General features: G+C 39.3%; 1 protein-coding gene across 2 annotated transcripts in view; it reads right to left on the minus strand.

The window, feature by feature from the left end:
* Positions 1-23597, minus strand: part of celsr2 (cadherin, EGF LAG seven-pass G-type receptor 2) — an 88863-nt gene that overhangs the window by 12655 nt on the left and 52611 nt on the right. For both annotated transcript variants that reach the window (XM_015376102.1, XM_015376101.1), the window contains exons 4-20: positions 22629-22744; positions 22461-22549; positions 13267-13424; positions 12844-13007; positions 12445-12573; positions 9936-10105; positions 9491-9670; positions 9299-9412; positions 7543-7699; positions 7312-7453; positions 7103-7223; positions 4909-5092; positions 4727-4828; positions 4526-4620; positions 2482-2691; positions 2139-2322; positions 583-901 (exon numbers count right to left, since the gene is read on the minus strand). In XM_015376102.1, coding sequence (XP_015231588.1) covers positions 583-901; positions 2139-2322; positions 2482-2691; positions 4526-4620; positions 4727-4828; positions 4909-5092; positions 7103-7223; positions 7312-7453; positions 7543-7699; positions 9299-9412; positions 9491-9670; positions 9936-10105; positions 12445-12573; positions 12844-13007; positions 13267-13424; positions 22461-22549; positions 22629-22744 — 2634 coding nt within the window. The remainder of the gene's footprint in view (positions 1-582; positions 902-2138; positions 2323-2481; positions 2692-4525; positions 4621-4726; positions 4829-4908; positions 5093-7102; positions 7224-7311; positions 7454-7542; positions 7700-9298; positions 9413-9490; positions 9671-9935; positions 10106-12444; positions 12574-12843; positions 13008-13266; positions 13425-22460; positions 22550-22628; positions 22745-23597) is intronic.

The raw sequence follows: 23597 nt of genomic DNA on the forward strand, positions 1-23597 counted from the left end.
CATGAAAAGTCAGCTGAGTACAAAACATAGAGAGGAAAACAAGAAGAAAAGGGACAAGAAGAGAGGGACACAGCCTAGGACAGATAATGGATGTCTATTCTATTAACATTTCTGTATCTCTATAATGGGTCAATTCAGAGGGCCCCATGCCTGTTTTTGCCTAGGGCCCCAAATTTCCCAAATCCACCCCTGTTCCAAAGTGTAATGATAACACAATGATGAAAGGGTTTAGTGGATAGGCTTCATAAGCCTATCCATTTAGAAGCAGTCAGATTTAAAGCAGAACTTGCTGATGCCTACAAACGCTCCTGCTTTCTGTTTTTCCTACTGAGGATTTGTAAACTTGTGTTTATAATTTTGACTTTTAGAGAAAATAAATTCTGAATCAAATCTTGTCATACAGCTTCTATGTCCGTGATATTTGGATGAAAATAACCAAAGAGATCTGCCAACCCTCATTTAAAGGAATCTTGGTGATTTAAAGGAAGCTTTGTACACTCAGTTTTCTCCTCTCGTCTACATAAACTATTCAGAGTAATCAACCTTAAAAAGGTGATTTGAAGGGACAGAGCTCCAGCTCACCGTAGACTCCTCTTGTCTGGGTCGTAGCTCTCGGGCAGAAGCGAGGCCAGGCTGTGGAAAATGATCACGCTGGCAACCGCGTCCTGTTGGCTGCCGTCTGGGTGTCGTCTCTTCCTGTTTGTCGACCGGTTCCTCTGTGAGGACTCTGGGAAAATGTCCAGATGTCTGTGGCCCTTGCTGTCAAGGGGTGGTTGGAAGACAGAATCGGGGAGGGTGACAGCCGTCTCCTGGTCTGCAGGACGCAGGCCCCTTAAGGCCTGGTACCTCGGCAGTTTGGCTCCAGCAAAATTCATTTTTTTAAGCCGATCCACAGAGATCACTGTAGAAACAGAAAAAAAAGATTGAGGTTAAATGTATAAGATATTGGAGCTCTACTTAGATTTCTCCAGGTGTGCAGCACTGGCACTTTCTCCCTGAACACTAGGGAGGCTAAACCTACCCTGTATATTTCGTCATATTATTGGTAAAATAGGTATCGTCAAACTTCATAAATGAAGTCATTAAACTACATTAAATATGCACAAAAATGCGCCTGATTTCATTAATGTGTTGCTCATTGATCAGCTTTTTACTCTCCTCTGGAGCAGCAGGACGCTGCCTGTCAGTCTCTATGAAAAATCACTGTATAGGTTTTAGGTATCCTGATTGGATAACACGCCAAAATACATTGCTTTCAGTAACGCTAAACTTCTTAGAGGGACGATGGAGCAGGAATGGGTCATGAAGCTGGCTGCTCCATGCTGATTGGCCAACAAACTTAATGACTTTTCATTGACAGAGGCCAGACAGCGAGGGGGTTTTCCTCATGAGTTTCACAACAGCTATTTTCACTCATTGTAGTGATGTGTTTTATGTGTTTCAACGTTTATTAATGCAATACATGACGTTTGGATTTATTTGACACCATTGAGCCACCACTGTCTCTGATAGCAGCAACTTCCAATGGTGTGGCAATAGTGAAAATCTAATTTGGAAGCTGTATAGTATTAATGTTTTATAAAATTTTTAGTGACTAAAATAAATAACTAAAAAAATTCAAACATGTTGAATCAGTCTATGCTCACAAATTGTTTTTCTTAATCCTTATAATTATTCACTTCTATTCTTAAATTTACACACAAACAGCCATGCAAAAAAGAAAGGAACTACATACAATATCCACGGTTTTGGGATGTGTTTAGTTTGTCCAAACATTTGGTTTTTGACTCTATATTTTTATTTTATTTAACAATATAAAAGGTGTAATCTGAGGAGTGAGGTTTTTATAGACTGAAAGATCAATTTATATTGCTCAGTTATAAATTAAAGATGATTGTAATAAATTAAACATATCATTACCACTATATAAAATGTTTAAAAAGTCAAAGAAATTACATAATTTTGTTATGATTGTGTATTAACAGCAAAAATAACATTTCTGCTGTTATAGTTGTATTAGAGGTGAAAGTATTGGTATCAGTATTACAACATGTTGTCAATATAACAACTAAAATCAAGTGAACATTGTATTTTAAATATGTCGTAAAATGTGAAAAGAAAGTAACTGAGGTGCGTACCTATGTTGGGTGTGACGATGGTAAAGGGGCTCAGGTAGGTCTTCCTCATATTTTGAGCCAGTGTGTTTGCGTATTCCTCATAGTGCCGCAGCAGCGCCGCCGAGCCGCCCTCCGTGTGCTGGATGAGCTCCCAGTGCGTCTTAGTTTCTGGGGCCAGGATGGTGCTTCCCACCGTGATCAGGTTCTGTCAGAAAGCAGTCAGACTTCAGAGTCACAGTCATTGTAGGAGCTCCGTTCAGGACCACCTGGCAGCTGGGCTGATTAAGGTTGCAAATCAACACTAAAGTCTTCTTCTCTAGCTCATGCTGTGCTTTCTGTGTCCAATTTTCGCCGTCATGCTAACCTCTGTGAAGTGCACGTCCTGCGTAGCTGTGAGGTTGAATCCCTGCTGGTTGATCTCGTGCTGCAGCAGGGTTTGAGTGAGGCGGTACGCCACCTTAACATCGCTGCCGTAGAACGTCTCCGTGTGCTGGGTGGCGTTGGCCAGCAGGGCGGCTGTCTGCTGAGTGTGTCCAGAATCAAGGAGCGATGCGTTACGGTACAGTTTCTCTGACTAGAGTAGGGGAATTAAACACAAGGTTCCATTAATTTATACCTCATATTTACCCAAAATAAGCCATCAGTAATCCTTTCAAACAATACCAGATTCCTGACCCTGGTCAATGTATATGGAACTGTAGCTTACAGCATTAGTTCAAATGTTTAACAGGGTTTCCTCTCAAACTGGAGCTGATTTTAAACCAAATTGCTCCACTATGTGCCCACTTAACCCCCCATGTATGCGAACACAGAAGAGGACAAACTGTGTAGCTGCTCTTAAATAATCTCAGTATCAAACATTGCTTCTGTAAAGGTGCCTAATGTGTTTCATGGGATTTTATGTGATAGACAAAAATAATTTTTTATTGCACCGTGCATTTCAATGAACTGTTAAATTTGATACCCAAATAACAATATTTGGGTATTAAGCTGACCAGCAAAATCAAGCAGACAAGCAAAATGCTGAATAGAGTTGTGCTTGAAAGTTTACATACTCTCCCATTGAGAAAATGATTAATTCACACTAGTAATTCAAATATCACAAACCTGAAAAATTTAATAATAATGTAGTAAAATAAAATATTGATTTAGAATTTTTAGATAAATAATTATACAAAAAAAACTGTCCCAGACAAATTAAAATACCCTGCTGATGAACAGTGAACCAACATACCTGTCAACTGGTGCAGAAATCAGACTTTATTTATTATTACTTTTGTCAATTTTACTGGCAGCTTTTTTCCTGTTTAATAGAAGAGTATGTAAACTTTCAAGCACATTAGCTATTAGCAGAGTCCTGGTAAATTTAATTTAACCGTATCAGTGCAGCTGTTCTGTACCTTAAATGCTGCGTTAGTCTTTTAATCGTGCGGCAGGATCACAGAGAAGCTAAGTGGAGGTCCGCAAAATGGTTTTCACAAATTTCACAACCACATTATGATGTGATTCATTAGGGCCAAAATGTAAAATAAAATACATAAATATAAATGTGTTGTTAAACAGGAAGATTAAACATTTTTTATTAGTTTGTTTTTTATTATAACAAATTATTCAAATATTAAATAATCTGTTAAGTTTTAAAATGCACAAATCAATAACCAAATGTTTAATCACCATATAGTAAATATAAGGCCAAAAGGAAGAATAAAAAATATCAGTGTAATTCAAATGAATATAATTACTTAATTTTATATGTACAAATACATTTTGAGTAACTATATATGTATTTTCAGGGGATTGCAAGTCTGTTGCATTGTTAAACTGTAAAATCTGATTGAGAATCTGTGAATTTATGTTCAAAGAAGCTCTTCACTAAAACCAGGCTAAGCTAAAGCTAAGAAAATGGGTAAAATAGGATTGTAAATATCAGGAATCATTTTTTTGTGTTTATAAAAACACTGTTTTTATTCACTAATATTGGTATATCACTTATAATCTTTCAACCAGACAAAAAGTGGAACACTGGAAAAAAAGATCTAGAAATAAGTGAAAAATGTCTTAAATTAAGTGTATTTACCCTTAATTTGAGTACGTAAATGAGATAGTTTGCCAATATTTTTACTCTTAAAATAAGATAATTAGATAATATGCACTTGAAATTAGACAATGGAATTGTGTGTTATTATTTTAAGTGTACATTTTGTTGTTCCAATGGCAAAATGTCTCTTTTACCCCCTCAATCCAAGAACAAATGCACTTATTTTAAGAAAAAATTACTTATCTAGATTTCATTTTTTTTCAAGTTCTGGCAAAGAGAACATCTTAAAAAGCAAAGTGAATAAAATGCTTCTGCTCTACCACACTGAACAGAGCTGAGGGTTTTTTTCTCCCTAACAGAAGTGACATACCAAGACTTTGAGCTTGCTGAAGGTGACAGAGGTGCAGTTGAAGAGGTTGGGAGGAAGCCAGCCCTTGTGTTCGTCACAGTGGCGGATAGCCGTCCCTGGAAGAGGACAAAAAGTCATCATATAGGAGCTGAGCTCCAGGCAGGGTTCATATATCGCCATTATTTCATGATAATCTGATGAGGTGCCAAAAACCCATCATACCAACACTCCCCCTGGGACAGGGGATGGCTGCAGGGAGACCAAACTTAGTCCTGGGCCACCATATCCCAGCCTCGATGGCCTGAGGGCAGCTGTCATAGATTACTGTGAGAGAAGGAGGAAGAAGAGGGCTGTGAGCAGAAAAGTGTGAGATAGTTTTAAATATTGAGCTGTTTCATTCAGACCTTCACAGCCGTTGGCTGAAACCTCAGCAAACGGGTTGTCACAGCGATCACACTGACGCCCGATGACGCCAGGCTTGCACTGACACTGCCCGCTCTCTCTGTCGCAGGCTCTGGAGAACGAGCCAACCGGATAGCAGTCGCACAGCAGGCAGGTGTCGCTGCCCTCGGGACGGTAGTGGTTGTCCTGGAGATGAAGACAGGAAAGACAACCTGCTTAGTGAGACCACCTTTTGTTTTTCTAAATCTGCAGAAATGTCAAGCTAAGCCAAACCTGAGAAAAAAAAAATAAAAAATCACTTTACAGAATTTATATGATTTCATTGTTATTATTTCTAAAATCAAAGCAAAACAGGGTAGATGTAAAAGCGTTTTTAGGTATTTTTATTAAAGATTTTCCATACGGTAACATAAACAAGCCTTCTGCATTTCTATTATAGTCAGTGTTGGGACCGTTACTTCAAAAAGTTATAGTTAAAGTTAACTCAGTTAGTAATTCACTTAAGCCGCTGTCACAACTTGATGATTTAGACAGCGTATACCTGAGGTATGGAAACTCTGGTATAAACACTGTCATACGTTGGATAAGTTATGGGTACATTTTGTATAAGTTATGAGCACGCTGAAATACACTGAAACACGCTGGAACATGTCGACATGCCGTTGGCTGAGGTTTCAGCCAACGGCTGCGAGTACGTTGAGACATTTTGAGCATGCTCAAAATTTCATGCCGTGCCTGCGTATGCTCATACTTGGGCCATAAGTTACAGGTAAGTTATTTGATCGTTGACACATGTTAAGTGTAAGTTGCTGATAAGTTGTGGTGTGTAGCTTATCCAAAACCTATGAGTAACTATTGCGTAACTTATCAAGAACTTATCTCTAATGCATACCAACGTATTTGACATGTTCCAGACGACCATTAAACCTGTTACTAACTTACAGCTACTGTATAATTGTGTATTGGCAGCATTTTGGTATAAAGGGGGGGTCACAGGAGGAAACCGTCAGTTCTCATCCAGACTTCATCCCCATCATAGGGTGAGCGAGAAGGTGAGTGTGATGGATCCTCCCTGCGTTCGCTCCCAACGCCACAACCAACAAACTTCCTAGCAGACATGATGATGAATCTGCTGTGATTGCAAATCTTCTTTCTTTCTTTTTCTTTTTTCTTTTGCTTTCTTTTTTGGGTGGTAAACAGCAGCTGGTTAATACTGCGATCAAAGACATCAAAGACCCGGCACCTCTAGGCACATTGCTGCACCCCTCAGGACTGGCTTGTGACATTTGATGGGTATTGCGCTGCCGTGCCTCATGCATAAGTTAGGCTGTCGTTGGACATAAGCTCTGGACTCTTTATGAATACTCTATGTATACACCCAAAATTGAAAAAAATACATAGAAAGTCAGCGTATGCCAGCGTTTTAGGAGATTCTGGGATGTCAGGCATAAGCTGGCTAAATCGGCAAGGTGTGACAGGGCCCTCATTTACTGCTTGAGTAACCAGTAACTAGCCAAAGTAACTATGCAGTAACCTTTTACTATATCTTTATTTTTATTGAAAATATAAATACAACTAGAGGTTCAATTATGGCATATAAGGTGTTTGTTATTAATTAATGATAAACAATGCATTAAAAGGACTAAACATGTGAAAACATTGACAATTAATCTGCTTTATTTTGGTGTGTACGGTTTGCAATATGACTATGTGGATGTAATGAGGTTTTTTTGTTTATAATTTTTTTATTTAAAACAGAATAAAATGTATTAAAAATTTTTTTTTTTGCACAATGACAGCCTCTAACTGGCCTTAAAATAGGTATGAAGCTGAAAAGTAATGCTTTTCAGCTGGGCCAAAATCCGACTCTTTAGCACCTTCTAAAGCAGACATCCCCTCTTGTCAGAAGGTGGCTGGAACAGGACTGTACTGATGTGACACTAAAAGCAAACGCAGCACATCATTATGACATATGATAACATGAACTGTTAAGTCCCACAATGAAAAGGTCAGTTTTCTAACACTAAAACAAGCTGCATAATTCAGGGTTTTCTTTTTGTCTTTGTTGTCACGCTAACCCAGGGGTATTGCTCAGTTTGTTTAGCTGATTCTATAGATATCCCACAGCGCTAGTTTCTCTCTTTGCATTCAGGTTTTAAAACTGAGAGGCTGAATAATTTAGGTTTGCTGTCTCACCTTACAGCGGCACTCCCCGCTTGTCTTGTTGCAGTCAGAATCAAAACCTCGGTCAGTGGGACAGTTGCAGGGCCCGCAGGTTTTATGACCCCACCAGCCTCTTGGGCATGGCAGGTCAGTTCTGTGAAAACAGGAATGATAGTTAGTTTAAATGTTAAAACAGACATGCTAGAACAACCTCTACTGAGCATAAGTGTGGGCAGGGGTACTTTTTCTCGCAGTATCTGCCAAAATAGTTCCTGGGACATTCGCAGGTGTAGCCGCGTGAGGAGCTCGGCTTACGGGTGCAGGTAGCAGCATGTTCACAGGGGTTCAGTGAGCACACGTCTGTGCAGTTGGTGCCGTAATAACCTGTAGAGAAATGCAACTGATGACTTTGAGTCTTTTATGACCTGGATTCATGAAACAATCGGTCTGTGATTATGACAGTGTGGACTGACCACTGAGGCAGGTGCAGGAATAGCTGTCCCAGTTGTTGCTGCAAAAGCTGTTGGCAGGACAGGGGTTGGAGCTGCAGGGGTCCGGCAAGCTGCAGCCCGGCTCCACGTTCACTTTCTTAGCCACAGACAAGCTCAGGGCCCCACCGACCCGCAGACCCTGTGTGGAAATGATTGTACCATACCAACTAATTATAGCTACTGAACCATGTTGCTTTAAAATAAAAGTGTTTGCATGGAATTAGCGGTTAATATCAGAAATCCCCAACGTTAGGGGGGCAACCCCCTAGTGCAGGGGTGTTAAAAACTCAAGTCCTCGAGGGCCGGTATCATGCAACTGTTAGTTTTCCTGGGCTGACACACTAGAATCAAATGGCTTAATTCATTTGTAGCAAAATTATCAAAGCTGCTGCTAAGGACATCATTATTTGATTCAGGAGTGTCAAAGCAAAGACACATCTAGAAGGTGCAGGACACAAGCCCTGGAGACTGACATTTGTCCTAATGGGTCCCCAGTTTACTGTAAGAGGGGCTAATTTTTTTTCTGTGACCCAAATCAAAAACAATTCAGTAAACATAGTTAAGAAACATTGCAGCATTGCAAAATATATGCATGTGATACCTTTAAATGCGTGCCACAGTTTTGCATTAAGACCTATTGAGGGGAGGGGCGATCTAGTGGTCGAGGCCACTCCCACAGACTGCCACTCGGGTCTCAAAGCAAAGATAATTAACAACTGATTGCTCCCCAGGCGCCCCACGATGGCAGCCTACTGCTTTCCAAGGGGATGGGATGAATGCAGAGTTACAATTCTCCAATGTGAGATCAATAAAGTTAAATTATTATTATGAACTGTGGATTTATTTTTTATAATTTTAGGCTGAAAATAGTTTAAAACTTTCTGGGTTATTGTGATACATCTTCAACCTAGGCACTTTAACCTGGTCCTATTGTTTGTTCATAGCTCTGTCAGCAGGCCTCAATCTGCTGTGAAAAACTTTGTTACATGAAAAAAAAGACATGGCAAGCTCCATCTACTTAGGATTCCAGACAGAAAAATGTTTAAGACACTGTATTAAATAAATGGCAAGCAAAGCAGTGCAACATTTCCACACATGCCAGTTAAGCAAAAAAGTTTTCTTTTCAATGTTTTTAAAACAGGGTCTCAAAATGTTTTTTTTCCTGGTCTCGGTTTCATTTTGTCAGGGCTTGAGAAATTGTATCAAGGCCGATTAGAGACTTTGTTGATCTGACCAGTGATGACATGTTTAGTTGCTTGTCATCATTCAACCGCTGGTTGCCTAGGTGGTGGTGAAAACAATGTGGGCTACATTAATAATATGCTAGCTTTTTGGGGGAAACCTGGTCTGATTTGGACGGACGGCATCCATCTCACTTTGGATGGTGCAGCTCTTCTTTCTAGTAATCTGACCAAATCTATTAGTTCTTCAAAACCATGAAAACCCAATGTGTAGACCGGGAAGTACCCTGGAGCTTCTCTAATGTTACCCACTCATTACTCAATCCAGACAGTGTCATGTCCACAACCAAAATCTAATAAATTAGAAAAGCATTCTGAATGAATGAAATGGTGAAAATTACACCAATTAAGTTAAAACCAAATGTTTATTTAACATAAGATCTCTTTCTTCAAAAAGTCTGTTAGTTAATGACTTGATTTGTGATAGTCAAACTGATTTATGCTGTCTTAGCTTTTTATCAGTTTGGACATGCATGGAGTTTTTGGAGGCGACAAACCTGTATGCAGCCACGGAAGCCATGCTGAATTTTCCCATCAGGCTTTGCCAAGCCACCAACGCTGACAGTTTTCAACTTGGATTCCCGCAGCTTTCCATCCACCTCCATATTGGCCTGAAAAAACAGAATGACAGTGTTTGCATATTGGTCCAAACTGGTTAGTTCATTTCACATCGAGCTTACCCCACTCACCAGGTATAAGCCCTGATCTATAGACAGCACAGCCTTGTGGCGGCTCGCTGCTCCTCCCAGACTGCTGATATCCAGCTGTAGATGATGCCAGTCTCCATCGTTCACCAACACCTCCTCCACCCGGGACAGAGTGGAGTCCTCCCCCCTGTGAAGCCCCATCAGCACACTTCCCCCACGCAGCTAACCAAGTTCAGACAGGGAGGGAGATAAAAAGACAATCAGCTATGTGGGTTCAAAAGTTCAGACTCTGAACTGCTACAAATCTCATGTGTTTGCTGCTGGGTACAGAATGTTAAAGAGTTATGCAGCATCAAAGAGTCTGCTGTCTAGACGGACTCAGAAAGGCAGCTGAAATCAGAGCTGAAAATATTAAAGGAGCGTTTCTTCACACAGAGGGATTTAGTCCCAGCACTTCCCTACACAAGCAGACCAAACTGGACATCACCTGCAGAGTAAGGTTGTGATGCAGGCCAGAGGAGATGTGAAGCAGGAGGGAGGTGGCCTGACGGGTGCGGAACATGAGCTCGACGTGCCACAGGACGGAGGCGGCCAACGCCTCCAGGTTGTTCCACTGAAGCAGGCTATTACCCTGGAAACGTAGCGGGTTGGCCATGACTGTGAGAACAACAAAGAAAGAGAGTCAGGGCAATGAAAGGCATAAGGAGACTGAAAGATGTGACCGAGTTAAATGGGATGAGAGCTTCTTTTTAGGCAACATGATGATAAGTCATTACTGCTAACCATGGAGTCCACCATCTTCTTATTCTGCCCAAGGTATCTCACTAATCTCCAACAGTATTGAAAAGGAGAACATAGTTTGTTCAAAAAAGGGTTGGAAATGCTCTCTATACTGTTAGGATAAGAGAAATAAACATTGAAACAGTAAACTGTAGGACTTCACTTCTATGTTTTGAAATGGAGCCTCGAGAGAAAGTGGGCCCAGAAGGGCTCCTCTCGAATGAGGTTCAGTCCTGCTCCATTGTTAAACCGTGTCTGTATGGATATAAAAAAAGATGAACAGGCATGATGGTTAAACCTGAAAGTGCTTTTGCCTAAAGACAAATATAAAACAAAGATAATCAAGAATTGATTTTAGGACCTTTAACTTAAATTTTCTTAATTTTTGATTATAAAAATGAAGAAAAAGATGGATGGATGGATGGATGGATGGATGGATGGATGGATGGATGGATGGATGGATGGATGGATGGATGGATGGATGGATGGATGGAACAACAAACATATAGAGTTACAGATGGGCTGACAAAAAGAAAAGGTAACTCATTTCTGAATTGTTTGAAAATAAACTAGTGGCCAGAATTTATAATCAACACTTTTACTACGATAACCTAAAATAAAAATCTTATAATCCCATTCTAATTACCTTTAACAGTCATCCAATACCCGGGTGTAATTTATTTCCTTGATAATTCACTCTGTAACCATGCATCCCCACTATAAACCACGATGGTGGCACCATCATGATCTTTACTTCAGCAGGAAGTATAACAGTCAAAATACAAGTGGAGACTGAATTGACCTTAATGGAGGACAATACAATAGAAAGTTAAGTTGCAAAAGACCTAAGACTTCAGTGGGGATTATCCGTCAAACAATTTCTATGTGTTTATAGCCTAATCCAAATAGATGTAGAGTAACTTAATGCACTTACTTTGTTAAAGTACTTACATAATTTCTTTTTCTGAGGATGTTTACTTTGATTTTTATTTTTATTGAGACTTACTTTTATTTTGTAACACAAAAAAATGTGTTAATAATTAGAGTCATTGGTACTCTCTACAAATTAATATGATGACCCAGAATTTATTATGATTATTTATCAGGAGTTGTTTATGTGGAATCGGGTTATTATGGGCAGTAGAGCAAAAGCAACACAATGTTGTTTACCAAACAACATTGTGTGTGTGTGTGTGTGGGGGGGGGGGGGGTAAGTAGACCTCTTTAAAAACAGAAATGTTAATTTCTTTTATTTCTCTAGAGGTGTGAGAAAGCCATTTAAACTGCAACATGTCTTTCAAATTTATTCCTAAACACTGATAAATCCAAATAACAGCTAAACCATTCTGCATTACTGGTGGTAAGGTGTAGGGAAATTGTTATTGTTTAGCTATTAAGCTATTTTGACAAAATGCAATTTTTTTCTTTTTTATGTTTTTTCAGATTGGACAGATTTTATTTTATTCTTTCAGAAGGAACTTTTAGTTTCATCAGACAGACAGCACAGCTGTGCATGCACGACATAATGCTTTTTGTTGCATTTTGAGTTCTTAAGGACAGTACTGTTTGAATACAATGTTTTCTTATGAATAAAGGGATTTTTAAACAAGTTTTACCTTCAATATTTTTACCAAAGTGAATTAAAGCAAAAAACTGTTTATCTCTCTTCTTTTTATGTAGAAAAAGCAGTCATTACTTTTACTTGTACTTTCCCACTAGTACTTTTACTCAAGTACTTTTCTTGTAACTCACATTTACATTGAGCAAAGCAATTTTCTGTTAAGGTACTTTTACTTGTCCTAAGTATTTTTCAGTATTTTATACGTCTCTTCATCAAGAATATTAATCACAATCATGAGCCAATTAGCATCAATCTATTACAGAAAATCCAAACAGGTGGATGTTTGTTGCTGCACCATGACCAAGTGATCTTTTTAACCTAGTGTAATTAAACATGTTGAATAGAGGAAATATAAAAAAGCAGGAGGAAAACAGCGTTTAAAACTAATGTAATAAGCATTGATGAAAGACATAGATGTGAAGCTGTGGATTGCAACTGAGAGTTTATTAAATCATAAATGTAAGTTATTTGAGTTTTTTTATTTTTGTGAATTGAACTTCTAAGGATTAATATCTAACACTACTCTGCTGGCTGCAAAAGAGTATTTCAGGATAAAATCTGTAATCCAGCGTCGATGTCCCTCTCCTTTCCTCACCTCTCTCACAGTTCTGTCCTCCAAATCCAAGTGGGCAGTCACAACTGAAAGAACCCCACAGGTTGACACACGTCCCTCCGTTCAGACACGGGTTGTTGCTGTTGCAGAAATGTCTCTTGGCTGAGCATCCTGGGAGGTGAGGGAAAGAAAAGGAAAAAATTTGTTTGATGTGCCCAGACTCATTATTTCATCAGAGAAGCAGAGACGCAGGGTAATCAAATATTCATAGCGGGTACGGTCATCATTTCCCACTGACTCTGCCTTCCAGCTGTTCTCATTATAGTTATTTCCTCCGCAGGTTTTCCACACTCGGCTGCTCCACCAATAAACACTGCTTTACTGTGAAGAGACAAAATGCAGCCCTCTACATAAATAACTGCGCTGCGGAAGGCCGATTACCTGGCAGGGTGCCATTGTTGGCGATGTAGCTGGCCATGTCCACGTGCTGGTTGTCGATACGCAGGTTCTTCATGCATCCCATAAACTGCTGGTTCCGGACGGGAAAATCTTCCGGGAGTTTGGGGACTCCTCCGAGCAGCAGGGGACCGGTCAGGTCAAGAGATCTGACAACACAAAGGAAACATGTTCAGCCAAAGCCGTTTGCTGCCGACACAGAGTGCGGGGAAATTACAGAAGGAATTCATCACGGGTTGTTTTCATCTGCAATGTTTCTCTGAGAGGAGCATGAAAGTCTCAGCAAAAAAGTGCAGTATTAATGAGGAGCTTTATAATTAGGAACTTTGAAAATATCTCTGTTGGAAAATAAAATAAAAAAGCTTTTAATATAAACTGTTCCTCTCACTAGAATCTGATCACACTTACTTTTTTGATCCAGATTGGCTTCCCTGGGCCGAGCATGAGTAGTTTCCAATGATGTGACCAAATCTCAGCGCCACAGAGGTGTCACAGTTGTCCAACGTCACTACCACAATTTTCTTGTCTGAGGGACCCTGAGGCAGACCGGCCTGGTTCAGTATCGGCTGTAAACAAGGAAGAAATACTCTTTATTTTCCAAATCAATTAACAGAGTGTTGCTCTCCTGTTTTCGGGGACAGATTCACTCAAAAAACTTTTCATAGAGAATTTAATTAGTATTGAAACTCTCACAAAATGTATAAACATTGCAACAATTAATTTAAATGAACTTTTAAATGATAAACCAGCAAATAAACAGAGGATAATCATTGAGATGATGGAGGATAGTTTTTCAAAATATTTTAAGATCTTTTAGCCTCCTTTAGTCAATGCTTTTAATTGCCAACAAATGCAACCAACAACTTCAGAACTTGTGGTATGATTAAACAATCCATCCATCTATTAATTACTCTCAGTATAAATCCGGTGGTTCTAATAAGGTCTCAAATGTATATTGGAAAAGAAAAAAACCGCATCATGAATATCAATGAATAAAACTAAGTTGGGGATGCATTTGCAAATAGGTCTAAAGTTGTTTAATCTCCTAGAACCTCCTAAACTAATAATAGGCATGTAGCCATACCTAAAGGGAAACAATCATACATTTGCATTTTACCACAAACAAACCAGGGAAACAATATGTGCTGGTAAAATCAGGCTGAAAAATCTATAACTATTTTGGTCCTCATACAGAAGCTACATGTGGAGGAAAACTAATTCTGCATTGAAACATGGTGGTGGGAGCGCCATGCTGTAGGGATGCTTTTCTTAACATGACAGAGAAGTTGCTTTGAGCTGATGTGAAGATAGATGGAGCTAGATACCAGGAAATATAGGAAGAAAAAACTGTTACAGGATAGAAAAGACTCAATAGTTGGACAGAGTTTCATGTTCCTGCAGGTATATCACCATGAACAGAAACCAAAGATACCAGTTAACAGTCCAGATCACAGCGGCACAGTTTGTAGCTCTTCACAGAGTTTGCATATTCTCCAGTGCATATGTGTGTAGTGTGGCGTTCTCCAACAGTCCAAAAACATAATCATTAGATTAACTGGTGACTCTAAATTGTGTGCACGTTGTAGAGCTATGTGGTTCCCTGTTATGGACTGGCAACTTCTCCAGGGTTTTTCCTGCCTATTACCCATACATTGCTGGATTAAAGCACCAGCAGGCTGCAGGACAAGATGCAGGAGATGGATGGATGGATGGATGGATGGATGGATGGATGGATGGATGGATGGATGGATGGATGGATGGATTGGTTAAAGCATCACATTATATCAAATTAGAATATCAATAAGGAAAGATCTAAAAGACATTTTTTGTAAACTACTCAAATGTTTAAACCAGCATAGATGTGTTTATTCGTTGCATCGTTTCTAAAAGACTGAAGAAAATATGGATAAAAAAACTGGCTGCCTGGAAATAGAGGTAAAAATCAAGATTTTTTCAACTTTCTGTTTGTCTTAAATATTTTAATATTTTAAAGCACATAGATGAAAATCAGTATGTAAAAAGCAGGAACAGGCAGGAAACTGTTCTACTTTTTTTATTATTGCACAGATATATCTAAGGACTCAAAGGGGAACTTTTATAAAAATACAAAAAAAAAGAAAAAAAAAAGAGCAAAATGTTGACATTTCTAAAACCTTTGAAGGGGAGAACAGACAAACTGTCTAAACCCCACTCACACATTTTGAGAGGTGAGCTCTCTGTAGGAGCTCCCTCTGTCCACAATAAGAAATCTTCCTCTTTGTCCAAGAAATCAATAGCAACAAAAGTAGGCGGGTTTTACGGTGGAGAGAATTATGATCCTGTCAATAAAAGGCTGCGACCTCCTCACACTCTGGCCAGCTTCTGCAGGGTCACTCAGAGATCATGTTAACCTTAAGTGTGGGTTCAAGCAGTAGCAGCCGCCTCCTCACCACCGGGGCAAGCCGCTGAGCACCCAGCTGTTCAGAAAGATTCAATCATCTCATCAACACCCAAAATAAAACTTAGCTGACATTATTTCTTTAACAATCTCTGGAGGTTAAATTAAAACAGATTTCTTTCATAGAGACTCCAGGAGTCTGAGAAACTATAATTTCCTGATTGCTTGGCTGTTATGGATCAGGCAGCTTTATCTCTGCTGTCTGATGTAAAAGACATCCAGCTGAAGCGTGCATTTAACCAGCTGCTGCAACATCTGTAGCTGCTCCATCATGGCGAATGGTTTATTAAAAATCAAACACACTCTATATCCACTGATGACTGATTTAATTTTAGCTCAAGGCGCCGCCTCAGCCCAACATCGCTCACGTGATTTTCATACTTAGAAGATTAGATTAATTCTCTGTGAGTTTCCAGTAACATAAGGCTGTAAGTGAGAGGCTGCCGAATTCCTGCAGTCTTGTGATCTCAATGAGATGGGGACAGCAATAGATTATTTAAAAACCCGTAGCTAAATAATCTGTCATTTCATGGTACTTAACATGAAAAAATTCACGACTTAAGGTAGAAAACTTTGTCAGTTCTCCCTGAGGAGCTCTGACTTCTGACCCTCGGGTTCAAAGAGTTATTCAAACATACAAATGCTGTGTTGTGAAAATAGGTGGTATCTCCACAGATTTATTCTATCACACTGAGATGTTTCTCATTAAACAATTTTTTTCATCAACCCTTTTATAACCTGATGGAATTTTCACATGCCAAGAGCAAATGAATCAACCTGGCCCTAAATGAAGAAGAAAACATCACCTGTTACTAAAATCAGAAGCAAGAAGTAGCCTAAGATATCTCAGAAAGGAAAACATCCACCTCTAATCTAAACAAATCATAGAGCAGATTAGAAACGAGGTTACTGACATCTATGAGTCTGGAAAGGGGTTTAAAAGGCCTTTCTGAGGCTTTGGGGATCCATCAAACCTATTGTCTGGTTCACAAAAAGAGTGGTCATGAACAGCAGTGAACCATCCAACAAAAAAAACAACTCATGCAGGAGTCCTCCATGACAGAGCTCCAAGGTGAAAACCACTGCTAAATGAAAACAGAATTAAGAAAATACATCTTGAGGTCCTATACTTAAACACTCTGATATTATATTTAGTCGCTTTGGATTTCAATATTTGTGAGTTCATGTACTTATGGTCCTCTCCCTTTCCATTAAAATCCTCTCTATTTAGATTTTTTTTTTAAAAAACAATGTTGTGTACCCTATGTTGGGATTGTTCTTTTATTTGTAAAAAAAATCAATAAAAAAGTTTGCCTCTGCATCCTCACTGATTCCTTTTACACAGAACCACGCTTCAACCTCCTCAATCCAGATCAGACTAATGGTACTAAGAACAATAGAAACAACATGATATTAACACTTTTTTAGATCTTTATAAAAACAGCATATTGCCCAAAATTTCCACCCAGTCTTTGGGGGAAAAAAATCTTCTACTGACTAATTTATTTCATTAATTCTAAGTTCATAACTCCCCTTCCGCCCTTTTCGATTCTTATATTTCTGAATTCCTTCCTAATGTCTAGCCATGGGAAGAACCATAGGGGTAGGTTTGAATAGGGACCATAGGGACATGTCACTACCGAAATTGTGGACTGACCTACTTATCCCTACCAATAATTCTATGTGAATACATACATACATGTTTATAATTTACAACACAGCGTTTTTGCAGCAGTGCCTTCCTTTCCTCTCGCAGCACTACAGTCTCTCTGTATGCTGTCTCTCAGGCACCTTCCAGTTGTCTGTGGTTTCAAGGCGATTTTTAAATATTGGATCAGATTTGATCAGATTGGATCAGCTATTTTAACTCATTGAACATTTTACCACCTGACTGATATGACTGTTCCATACTGCCAGAATACGTCTGCTGTTGGTTTGGTCACTTAACTAGTGCTAATCCTTGGGAGGAGTGGCAGCCTAGTGGTTAGGGAATAGGGCTTTAACTCCTGAGATTGTGAGTTCAATCGCCCACTCCCACAGACTGCCACTCAAGGTCCCTGAGCAAGACCCTTAACCTCACACTGCTCCCCGGGCGCCTCACAATGGCAGCCCACTGCTCCGCAAGGGGATGGCTTAAATGCAGAGAAGTAATTTCCCTCTGAGATTATTAGAGTATATAAATTCAAATCCTTTTTTATATGTAACAAAATTATTATGTTTTACTCTGTTTTTCATATACAACAAATGTATAAAAGGAAAACACATTGTATTAAGCTCGTTCTAATTATAGACTTGCTAAAGTCCAAACAGCACTGCCTTTAATGCAAAAGTATGATGTGAATAACAAAATTTTCTCATGTAAATACAAAAAAGGAAACAGCTAAAGCCTATATACCTCACATTAAAAATGTAAATAAAGCATCTATAAAAAAGTACTAAATAAAATTTTGCAGATGGGTTGATGCACGAAGTTTAGTCTGAGGAGATAAATGGTGAGAAGTGTCACTGAGCATGCTCAAAGCATTATGTCTTCTCTTGAAGGTAAACAGCTCATTAACAACCTCCAGGACTGCTTAATTATTCTGCTGGACACCTTTCAGCTCAGCTTTAGCAATCAATTTTCAGGATTGACCGTCTCGCTTTAAAAACACTCAAGGTTTAATAACAAGATCCGACCATAGAAAGCATTTCTGGTGAATTAATGCCTTCAGAGAGGCTTATTTGATAATATATAACTGCTCGGGCTGTGTTACCTAGCACTTTTCCCACAGGAAGTCACAATGCACTGAGAAACTCCCCATCACTCAGCAGTGAAATGTTAAAAAACCACAAACCCACCAAAGGAAGCTTTTACTTTCCGGTTTATACTCTTTGAGGCCAATTTGTTACAAATTTGTCGATGATGAAAAAGGCAAACATGTTGTGTGAATTGATGAAGGTGAAATCATCCGACATGCTCTTTTCCACGGTTCTCCCTGCGCTGTGAAAGCTGAGGAAAAGGCAGCGCTCCAGCTTGGACGCTCCTTTCACCGACCTCTGCTGTCATCAGTCACGCCTATTGACTCTCCAATAAAGGCCGTCTGTCAGGATGTCTCTCTGCTGCACAAAACATCCTCCTGTCAGAGTTGACTGGAACATACATATTTGCTCTCCAGCACATTAAACGCCTCTCTCACCCTCCGTTACATTGGATTATGGGAATATGAGTTCCCCCGTCACATGGAGGGGTGACAAAAGTGGAGAAGGAGGATGACAGCAGGCGGCACAAATACTGGAGACTGACTAGAGAACCATAGCAACGGGAGAAGTCGGCCCAACTCGTTCATACTTCTCTCTGCTCTGCTTCACCCTCCTCTCACTCCTCGGCTGCTCGCCTTTCCTGGAGAAGAGAGGAGAAGAGGGGCTCCTTCCCCAGGGGCTGCATCATTCACTGCCCGCGGCCCCCAAAGGAAGCAGGGCCAAACACAAAGGCAGCGGTCATTGCCATTCTCCACAGTCCCCAACCGCACTGAAAGCCACATTTCAATCTAGCAACCCCCCACCCCCTCATCACCCTACCTCGTCGCATGTGGACAGGGACAGGTCAAAGAGGGCCACCGTGGGACACCTCCAGAGGGAGGAGCTGCTGTGTTTCTACCTCAGCGCTTCAGAGGATGAGGGGCATAATGGGAAGGTGGGGGAGGATTAGTTCAGCTAGGGTAGGAGGATCCCCCACCTAGCACTAATGCTAACTATGCAAGATATGATAAGCAAGATTTCTCTTACTTAGACCCAGAATTAATGGGCCTTAATCAGAGAAATATCCATACAGCAAATTCATTATGTGATAAAAGTTATAAACCCTTCAACAAGGTCTGGCTTCTAGGAAACAAGCAGTCAGACTTTTCATTAATTCATCCTTTTATTGGTATTTTCTAAAATGATGCTGTTGAGGTAAAATATTTAAGAGGAAAAGTCAGACATTCTTCGTTTTGAGGGACCCAAAGGCATTTTAGGGCCAATTATAGTGGAAAAAAAAAATTCTCAATCATATTTAACAAAGCGGGAGCTTAAAAGCAATGGAGGCTCCAAGGTGGGTTGTTTTATCCAAGCTTAAAAATGATAATAAAACTATCAACAGCTGAGATCCAATAAGCTGGTCTCTCGTTGTGCTACAGCATATCAGATTCAGAGTGTTTTAAAGGTTTACATGAGTCTATTAATGTGCTATGCTTCAGTGCTCCCAGTGCAGTTTTCCCTTTAGGCAAAACGCAGCCACCTTATGAAGGAAGCTCTATTCTCATGGCTTTGGGTTAAGGTCAGAGAGTACTGGTAAACTGAGAGCACTGCTCTGGCTCTGTCAAAGGAAGGCATACAGAAAAAGATGCAAAACCAAGCATTTGTTATGTTATGTAAAGCCACAAACGGAACATTTAGCTGGTTAATAAGAATGGAAAAACATAAAAAAAAGTATTATTTTTAGATTGTGTTTATTACTTATTTTAATAACCTATAAAGTGTGGTGATAACAACTGTTCAAAATAAAAGTAATAAATATCTAAAAAGGGAATTTGCTTATAAACGATCTAAAGTCAAGCATTTCTTATGTTCAACCCTTAGTTCAAACAAAAAACAGAATAACAACAACCTGTCTCTAAAGATAGGGTCAAAAACCAGACAGAAAATGTGAAATAGCCTCCAAAGACCTCAGAAAACCTTTAGAAAGTCCAGGAATATTTTCCGAAAATCTTTCATTATTATTTTAGAAAATAACGTAAAGTTCTTCCTTATCACACACAGCTTACTTGCAATAAAACATGCAGGTTACAGAAACCAGAGAGAATCATTGAGCCTTTAGATTATAGGGGTTAATGAGGCCTTAATATCTGCAAAAAAATAAAAGCGAAACGTCAACAAGTTCTCAACCAGATTCCCCCTCCATCGCTGCCGATGGCTACAATCTGACACGCTCATGCCATCATACATGCTGAATGGAAAATGTCCACTGCAGGAGGGTTGCCTGGCAGCATCTTTATGATGCAAAGTGACTTCCTCAATAGACAAAAATGTGACATCCTGTGTGTGTGTTTGGGGTGGGGGTCCCGGGTGGGAAAGTACTGAGAGAGAGCAGACAGCAACTCCAAACATTCCTGCACTGATTGAGTTGTTCTGATAGTCTAACACAGGGCTGGAGCAGTCAAACATATTTACAACAATCAGAGCATGTCTGCAAAAACAAAGTCTTCCCAGTCTCTGGTTTTTATCCATTCAATGCCCCCCCCAATGTCTGGTTTAGGGGTCTCCTTGGGTCAAAGTCAAGCTGGCTTACTTCCACATCATCGGCTTGTCAGCAGACGATCTTTAGTCTGAGGAAAAAAGCCTAAACTTCCCTCTCAGAGCCAGGTTTACAGCCGCTCTATGAATATGCTGAAGACCACAGAAGAAGAGTGACAGCTGCTGGTTATCCATGGCTGCATGACAGCAAGAGTCTGCTGTCTGCAAGGGACACAAGCTGTGACTAATTGCCTAGTGGTCCACACTGACAGTGCCACAGTAACCCTTTTTAACCTCATCAAGTTTCTACAACAAGTTTTACAATGACACTCATTCATCAAACACGCCTACAAGTACGGTAATAACTTTATATACTTCTAGTCAAACATGAAAGTTGCAATGTAGGAAAATATCTTAACCCCTAGAACCAGACGGACCCACCGGTGGGTCCAGCTGCCACGTGACCTCGTAATTTTAACAAACCCCCAGTATTGATGTAAAAAACATATTTGGCACAGTTTGGTGACATTTTTGGATAAATGTGCCAAACTGGCCTCTCCGCCTAAGAAATTTCTCACTAATACCATTCTAAAATAAATATGATTCATCTGATTGAGTCCAAATTTGGTATATTTTTACACAACATTTAGATTTGAAAGTCTGTACTACTTTTTTGTGCTATAAATAATATTTTGGTAGTGTTTTGCAATGTTTATTTCAAAGAAAATTTTGGCGAGGTTCAAAAAATGCAAAATATTTTGTATTTTGTCCCTAATATTTCAGGCAGGGTCAAAGCTACAATGGTGCTGACACCAGAAAACCATTCTATAACATCTTACCTTTACAGAGGTACCAAAAGTTTCTTCTTAAATCTAATAGCTGTGAGGCTATAAGTGATTTACTTTTGTGTGTTTTTGTCAGGCAAAAATTTATTTATACCCCCTTAGGGTGTAAGAGGTTAAATCCCACGCCAGGTCTTAGATAATGCGTCCAGGTTTGTGAGGGTGGTGCAGCAGTCTGGTTTGGAGAGTTATTAATTAATCTTTGGAGGGTTTCTGGGGATGCTGGCATATAAGAAGGTCTTGGGGTTTGCATATACTCTGGCTTCCTTCTACAGATTAAATGCTCTATCTCAGGGGTCTGCAGCCTGCGGCTCCAGAGGAAAATGGGGCCCTTTGGCCCCCTTCACTGGGGATCTAACAACTTATTTATAAAGGCAATCAGAAAGAGTTTTCTCGCATGTTTTCATGCAATATTTTAACAGAGTATCTAGAAAAATCAATAGTGGAAAAAGGCTTTTAAAAGTAATTTCATGTTTCTTAGCTTTATCTGGTGGGCAAAATATAATTCTTTATCTTTCATAATTATGTTGCTCAATATGCTCAATATGCCTGCTTCATGCTACAAAATAAAAGTTTTGTTTTATTTTTTCCCCTTTTTAAAAGTTAAATGATTTTTTTTATTCAATTCTGAAAAAACAAAACAGTAATTTAATTCCCTGTACTTAAAATATTATTACAATTGTTATTTGGGCTCTTGAAAAATCTTATTTTGTAGCTGTGATAGTGAGGTATCCCTTTGAGCTGAAAAGGCTGCAGACTCCTGTTCTATCTAACTCATCCTAGTGTTTGTTTGTCTTTATGTTTAAAACTAAATGCACAGATACAAATGAACTGTTGTAAAGAGGGCGTCAATGCATCAGCCTGCAGCAGGTTTGCTTAGCATAAAACCTTCTGGTAGCTTCTCCTTGTAGTGATGTATCCTACACCAACAAATTATTATCTCTTACTTAGAGCAAAAAATAATAATTTTATATAGAAAGTACGAAAATTAAATTCCTTAACTCCCAACATATAATTATAACTCATCACCATTATCAATATGTAGAATAAAGAGGCTGGTTTCGACTGACCTTGTTGTAATAATGAACCTCCACTGTGTGCCACTGACCATCGCTGACTCCTCCCACAATAAACGGAGAAACTGTGGTCTGGGTTTCTCCTGAGAAACGATAGCATTGGTGAGAAAATGCACTCAAAGTGTCAGGAGTTTGTGAGATAAAAAAAAGATGAAAATTCACCTGCAGAAAAGGTGAGCTGTATCTGTTCGTTGATGATTTCCAAGGCGATGAAGTCATGTTTCTCATTGAAACGGCCGTTATATAGCAACAAGCCGTTTGGCTCTTTGGTGGCAAACCTGAAAAACAAAATTATTACTTCTCAGTTTTTTCATTTGTGCAGCAAATGAATCCAACCTAAAGTGTTGTTTTTGGATCTAGCGTAATACTAGACTATAACTGTCTCTTCATTCTCTGGCTTTAAAGAAGGTTATAAAGGTTTTTAGTGCTATGTTAAAAATATGCGGTTGTCAGGTGCCATTAAAAATAGAGATCAAACGCTGCAATGCTTGTATTCTCAAGCTTCAATGGAAAGCAGACATGATACCCTCATTCTTCAGGGGTTCAGCAACACTTTAAACCTAGAAAGTAGTCAAAGATCCACCATAAAAAACTAAACAAAAACAATCAAAACAGACCGAGGCATTCTCTGGAAATTAACATTTGAAATTAAATATTAATCTGTCCTGTGTCACTGATACCAGCTGTTTTTTTTCATGAGTATGGAAAGAATCATTCAGGTTTTTTATCAATGCACATTTAATCCTAAACCACTATTTTTTATTCTATGGAGAAACTTAGGTGAACATAACATGTGATGTAACCTCCACATCTGGCAAAGAACTGCTGATTTCAAACAATGTACACAATGTTTAGAGCATAGCATATGCTGCCATGCAGATGATTCCTTTTTCAGAACAATAATCACCACAGCATGGCTTCATACACATTTAGACAACTCTTACATGTTCACCTGCTCTGCCTGCAAACCAGGTAAAGTTCTGCACTTATGAGCACATTATTTGATATGCGTTAAATAAGTTTTTCGTAATTAAATAAACCTTCATAACTATAGATAAATCCCCAAAACTTCCTAACAAAAGGCGCATAAATCATTAAGATTTCAGAAAACAAAAGCTCAGATTTTGGATT

Source organism: Cyprinodon variegatus, unplaced genomic scaffold (genome assembly GCF_000732505.1).
Source record: "Cyprinodon variegatus isolate N-32 unplaced genomic scaffold, C_variegatus-1.0 Scaffold129, whole genome shotgun sequence".
Taxonomy (NCBI): Eukaryota; Metazoa; Chordata; class Actinopteri; order Cyprinodontiformes; family Cyprinodontidae; genus Cyprinodon; species Cyprinodon variegatus.